General features: G+C 42.8%; 1 protein-coding gene across 1 annotated transcript; it reads right to left on the bottom strand.

The window, feature by feature from the left end:
• Window positions 1–576: 576 nt before the first annotated feature.
• LOC125522768 (indole-2-monooxygenase-like) lies at window positions 577–3,692 on the bottom strand. Its single transcript, XM_048688115.1, has 3 exons — window positions 3,309–3,692; window positions 1,367–1,798; window positions 577–1,230 (listed from the first exon to the last, which is right to left on the bottom strand). Exons 1-3 carry the CDS (start codon window positions 3,654–3,656, stop codon window positions 577–579), a joined length of 1,434 nt encoding a protein of 477 aa, XP_048544072.1. The 5' UTR covers window positions 3,657–3,692.
• Window positions 3,693–6,987: the final 3,295 nt, after the last annotated feature.

A 6,987-nucleotide genomic window follows, 5' to 3' on the forward strand; every position in this document is an offset into this window, starting at 1 on the left:
CATTATTATTATTATTATTATTATTATTATTATTATTATTATTATTATTATTATTAGATTCATAAACCACCTAGCGACGACTACAATAACTGAAGCGATCCGAACGCGTGCCGCTGTCATCACCCCCCCCCCCCCCCCCCCCCCCCCTCGTCGAAGTCGGGCAAAACTTGTTGTAGTAGACAGTCCGAAAGTTGTCGTATTAAGACCCCATAGGACCAGTGCACCAGAAGAGCAACCGTCGTCGATGAAGACTAGCGTAGATCAGAAGGGTCCAACCAGAAGACACATGAATGTAGACAAACGGCGAATAGATCCGAGTAGATCCACCAAAGATAGATCCGCCAGGGACACATCTTGACATGCCGACCGATGATGCTAGACCATGGAGGCATGGTCGTGGGACATCGGCAGACACCGGACGACAACAACTTTTACTGTTGGGATGTTGCATCCTCTTGGTGCAGAGGTTGGAGGATCAAACAAGAAGTGTTTATTTTTATTTTTCAACAAAAATGCAAGGTTTATGTTTCCGCTATATTACACTTAATATACATTTAAGAAAAGATGATGGTGCTATTATGGTGCAATATCCAGTCCATGTATGTGGCTAGATAACTTGGGAACTAAGAGAAGCTTCTCCCTTCTGCGCACCGTTAGCCCAAACACCTCAGTCATATCAACATCATTTGGTTCCAACCCTTGGGGTAGCTCCCAATCAAAATAGTACATAAGTGTCACCAACATGATCTCTATGCTGTCAATCGCAAAGTTGATTCCAGGGCACATCCTTCGTCCTGCACCAAATGGCAAGAATCGGAAATCATTTCCCTTGAAATTGACACGTGCTGCATTGCCATCGTCTAAAAACCTTTCAGGCATGAATTCATCTGCGTCCTCCCAGGAGCTCGCGTCTCTGCCAATAGCCCAAGCATTAACAAATATTTGTGTGCCACTCGGAACTGTGTAACCATCGATGCAACAATCAGCCATTGCATGATGCGGAGAAAGGAGAGGCGCCACAGGATGTAGCCGGAGCGATTCTTTTATGATTGCTTTCAGGTAAATCATGCTGTTATGGTTGACTTTGGTGAATGCTCCTTCTCCCCGATGTATGATGTTACTCCTGACCTCGTCTTGTAACTTCCTCATCATGTGTGGCCTCTTTACAAGTTCAACAAGGGTGAACTCAAGGGTTTGAGATGATGTGCTTGTTGCTCCAAAAAATATGTCCTGAGAATATTCACAAGAAATCTGTTAGATCAACCTAGCCAAATCCACATGTACTTTCTCCGCTATGAAATGATGGTGTGCATGACATGTGTAATTATTTTATTTAGAGATTACAGCCGGAAGCATTGATGCTTACTGTCAGCATAGCAATGATGTGCTCTCTGGTTAGATCATATTCTTGTTGAACAGATAGCAGAACATCGATAAAATCAGCACCCTCTTTCTGATCAGGCATCACGCTGTCCTTGCTATCATGGTCATCAATCACCTTTTCAAGTAGATCAGCCCATCTCTTCTTCATTCTCTCGGCTTTTGCACAGACAACCCACTTCAGCACGCTAACCTTAGCCAGGACAGGGAAGTACTCCTCAAGGATGAATCCTCCTAGCAGTCGTGTGCTATCATTGATCAGGTCCTGGAACAGCTTGTTACGCCCTTCTTTTCGGAAGAACTTGCCTGATATAGCGCGACACGCAATATCATTTGTGAACGAGCTTAGCAGCTCACTCATGTCCACCGTTGAACCTGTTGCGACTGCCTTATTGATCTTGGCCATGGCAATGCTCACCTATCATTCATATGTTAAGACGTCAGGGCTAGCTAAATTTTCACAGCTATTAGCCTCTACAAAATGAAATTTATTCTTTCTTGAGGTCCTTTTTAATCGTCATGGAAAGTAAGATATGCATACAAACTATGGCTAGCATACATAACCAAGATCTGAGACTTGGTTATTTAAAGTTGTAACGCACGGGCAATTATCTAGTCAGCAGAAAAACTAGGGACTAGTAATTCAAAGTTGCAACCTGGAGCATGACAGATGATAAACAAATATGTTAACTGTTTTTAGCAACATTATTAAAATGGAAAATACCATGTCCATATAAAGATATAACCTTCTGTCGAAGAAATGTTTAGTTTTGTGGCATGTGTATAAAGAAAGGGATGTGAAAAGATCCGCCGGGGTGCGAGCTGTCGGATCCGGCGTAATCTTGTGGCTTAGCACAGTCCTCACTTTTGCAACAAAAGTCATGTTGCGTGTTCCCTTTTGCAACACATACCCGGTTGCAGAAACATTTGAAATAAAGATTGTGTTGCAGATTTTGTTTTTGAAACAGAGGTCTAGTTGCAAAAAATTTACGTCTTTACTTTTTTGCAACATAGGTGTTGCTTTGGCAGGAACTTTTGCAACACAGGTGATGTTGAAGAAAAAATTACAACAGAAATTTAGTTGCAATAACGCCGGAGAATACTGTGGTGCGGTGCGCAGGCCACACACAGGACACGCGTCACGCGCTGCAGGCGGCTGATGGCCTGTGCCGGATCTCCTAATGTTGCTTTTATAGATCTTGTTATTTATTTATTTTTCAGAGCGCACAATATACCTTTTCTTGATGAAAACACGAACATGTATGTTGTATTTTTTTAAAAAATTATTGAGTTTTCGGACATCTTTAGTAATTTAATTGTTAGGGGCCATCCTGCGACCCCCATTCTTCCTTTGGCCAGCGCCGTCCCCTCTTGCAAGTTTCACCCATTCCGTCAATTGTTCTGAAGCACTACGTCCCCTGCATGCCTGTCAGCTCTTCCCTAACATTTTTTACCGAGATTACGACAACGGTACCACTGCCTGGCCTACGGGACAATCTCGCGCTCTCTAATCCTGTTGAGCAATTGAGTATTCCCTCCGTTTCTTTTTAATCTGCATATAACTTTTGTCTGGAGTCAAAGTATCTTTACTTTGACCAAAATTATAGAAAAAAGCATCAACATTTACAAGGCCAAAGAGATGTCTTTAGATTCATTATGGAGTGTAGTTTCATATTATGTATATTTGATATTGTAGGTGTTAATATTTTTTTATACAAATTTGGTCAAAGTGGCTGAAGTTTGACTCGATACAAATTTTATATGCGGAGTAAAAAGGAACGGAGGGAGTACATTTTTTTAATGGAGCAGTCCAGTTGTCCGTTGAATACCATGTCCGGCATAAACGACCAAATAGGCTCATAAATATTTTTCACCCTTGTGTAGACATGGATGCAATTTAAAGTTTTAAACAACAGCTATTAAATTACCTCCTCCTCACAGGCGCTGCGGAATGACTGCACCTTTTTGACACTCAGAAGGTGGGTGGTGACGAGCTTCCTTGTCTGCCGCCAGTACTCACCGTAGGGTGCGAAGCCAACGTCCAACATGCCGTACATCATGATATCGGCGACAACGGAGTGTGGGCGCGATGCAAGGATGTGGTCATGCGTGCGCAGCACGGCCTCAGCGGCACGCGGTGACGAAACGATGAGAGTAGGCACGGCGCCGAGCCGGAGGAGCATGAGGTCGGGGCCATGCTTCCTGGCGAGATCACGGAGGCAGACGTGCGGTATGGAGCCGACAAGGTGGAGATGGCCGATGATGGGCAGCGCCATGGGTGAAGGTGGGAGACGGCGATTTACCTGCTGCCTGTCTGCTCTCTTTGCAGCGAACCTAGTCAACGAGTAGTGTACAAGCACGAGCACAAAGGGGAAGAAGAGCAAGAGAAACCATTCTCGTGGAGACGCTCCTTGCAGGAGGTGGTGCACAAGGTCTTTCATGATGTTCGTACGCCAGCTCCGTAGGAGTTGAGCTGTGAAACAGACTAGTTTATCATCTACTAGCTAACTCTTGCTTGTGAATCGCAGGGGTAGTATCTTATTTTATACTACAAATATAGGGCTGCGCGACTAGTCTTCAACTTGTTGGGCTCATACAAGCAAGCAACAAACCATCATATTCCAAAGTAAAGAAAACATTACCGTAAAAATTTCTATTCTATGCACCAAATCACACCTTTTTTTCTATAGAAATTCATATACATGACATTTCACTTCGTATGATTTTCTTAGGTCTTAATCTTAGAATAAAAATATCTTAGGAAGAGAAAAGTCATAGAAAATTAGGTGACATGTATCTCAATTCTTATAAGAAAAGAGATGAAATTTGATTCATGGACTGGACTAACTACCGAGTGATTGGTGGTTAGTAACAAACCCGAACGATTGCATACTTGCGAGGTGAGCGATGCATGCACGCGTGAAGCTCCAGCGGCCAGGACTGCATTTTTAAAAATGGCATATAACAAGAAAACTGATGATGTAGACAAATATTCCTTCAAAATGTTTTGTAGCTCAGATCTTCGGTTCGATTGAAAAACCGTTTTCACATAAAGAAAACACTGCGATGAGATCGTCAAAATTAAATCTCATGCTGGTATGTTTTGACGACTTATTTAGGTCAAAAGTTCTGATCTACATAAATTATCACGGTCTTTACAATGAGGTTATTGGGTATGTTTCAACTATTTTTTAAGTGTGTCAATTTTACCTTGATATTTGTAAGTAAATTATGAGGTCTACAATACCACTGCCTATCATTGGTGCCATGCCTGGCCGCAAGGTGAGGTCCATGTGCTAACACGACATGACCCACTTATAAAAACCAAACTTAATTGGATTTGTATTTGAAAGAGATTTTCTATGATATAATTTTTATGACATAATTTTTATTTTATTAGCTGAATTCATGGTCAAACTTTGACCAAAAATAAAAGAAGCCTCGTATATATCCGGACGGAGTAGTACTAATGCTGCACACTGTAGAAGTTTTATCCCAACTGAATAAACGTGGCAGGAGAGAGGTTGCCCGGAGATAAAAATGCCGTTCGCTTCTGCTGTTACGCGGGGACGTACGCAAATGTCCTTTTTCGCAGTCTGCAAAAGAGGACACGCGTGTCCTAAAACGGCTGGACGAACGCGTCACAGCACGACAAGTCCATTAATTAACGTGGCGTAGCACGTGATAGCATTAGGGTGCACCATATTCCATGCGATGCCGTACTTGGTGACTAGGTGAATGCAGCACTTACCCGGCACGTAAGTTTTGATGGATGGATCAATGATCTTATCTGTAGATTGGATGTGTACTGCTTGAGTTGAATTTAGGTTTTTTGACAAAACTTCTTATCTATTCATCTTCGGTCATGATAGTACAATGAACATCAACAATAACAAAAATTACATCTGAGTCCACCTAGCAACGATTACAAGCACTATGGCGTGTCGAAGGCGCGCTGCCGTCATCGCCCCTTCCTCGTCGGAGCCGGGTAAAACTTGTTATGGTAGATAGTCGAGAAGTCGTCATTCTAAGGTCCCATCGGACTAACGTAGTAAAACAACAACCACCGCTAATGAAGAGTAATGTAGATCGGAAGAATTCAACTTGAAGAAACATAAACATAGAGCAGATGGAAGCAAATTCACCAAGGATAGATCCGCAAGAGACACACCCCCACACGCCCACCGACGATACTAGACACACCACCGGGACGGGGCTAGGCGGGAAGAATCTTATTCCATCTTCAGGGAGCTGTCACCATCTTATTTTCCTGAACAGGATACAAAACCTAACAAAAGTCGAAGAAACATCTAAAAACAGAGCTCTCCCACTAGCAAGGGCCAATATCCACCATGCCGTCATGACCCTAAGGCCACTAGAAACGAGACGGACCGGCGACGGTGCCAGCGAGAGACGGAGGAACCTTAAGCTTTTCCTAGGGAGGTTAGCAGGAAAGTTGTTATGATTCCATGGAAGAGGAAACCGATGACTGCTCGGTTTATTGCAGGCGACCGGAATAAAGCCTTCACGGAGTGCACATCACACCAAACTAAGCTCTGATTAAAGCGCCACAAGACATACAAGAATGCATATTCCGGTCAAACGGTTGGTGGTAATGATGTGCGGTAATATCGCTGCTAATGAATGGTGTGTGTGGGACGAGGAAATTCGTTGCCCAAGCTCCGCTCCTCCCCTGATTAATAGAAAATTCAAAACAAGTACTAATACTAGAGTAATTCAAAAAAATTCAATTATTTTAGAATGAAGTAATTTGGTGTGCTACATATTTTAGATCATTTGGACATCTGAGTAGCTCTCAGCAAAAAAAAAATTGGTATGCGATTTTCTACTATTCATGTAGTGTTCCGGTTCAATTTGTCTTTTTTTGCTGAGAGCTACTCATATGTCCAAATGATTTGCAATTTAGAGCACACCTCACGCATCAAATTATCATTCATGCAAAAAAAGTTCGTTTTTTTTTGTATTTTCTCTTCACCGAATGCAGATGAGTCTGGACTCAGAAATGGATATTCGGGGTGTATGGAGAATGCTATGGATTCGAGCTTTGTCTTCCTCACGGTACTTAAACGTGTGGTTTCTGAACCCATTGAAATTACCAAAGAATCACACTATTTCGACTTTGCAAGTCCTTGGGAACTGTGTAGCGATGGATAATTCAGAAGAAAGGAGGAAGCGGCATTGAGGGTGGTACACAGATATTCTCTGTATAGTATTGTCATGACAAATGATGTATATATCTAAAGTAAAAAAGAACAGACCAAGTGCATAGAAGGCTCCAACATAAGGTGTGGTCTCGGGAGGAATTACGAGAATCTAGTCTTGCTCCTGCCAAGTGCAATGCGTAGAGGCTGGTTTGAACCGAGAACCTCTTGACACAAGTGGGGAGGACTTCACAACTGCGCCAGGCCTGCCCTCTTGAATAGATCAAAATTATTTCCAAAAAAACAAAGAACTCCAAAGAGATGATAAAAATCATGATCAGATCCCTAGCATATGTCCAGCGGCGTCATCACCGGGGACGGCACCGCTTGGGACGGTGATAGACTCTACGCTGAGGAACTAACTTAAGAATGGTAGTGACCGGCA

The sequence above is a fragment of the Triticum urartu genome, chromosome 1 (genome assembly GCF_003073215.2).
Source record: "Triticum urartu cultivar G1812 chromosome 1, Tu2.1, whole genome shotgun sequence".
In the NCBI taxonomy this organism is placed as follows: domain Eukaryota; kingdom Viridiplantae; phylum Streptophyta; class Magnoliopsida; order Poales; family Poaceae; genus Triticum; species Triticum urartu.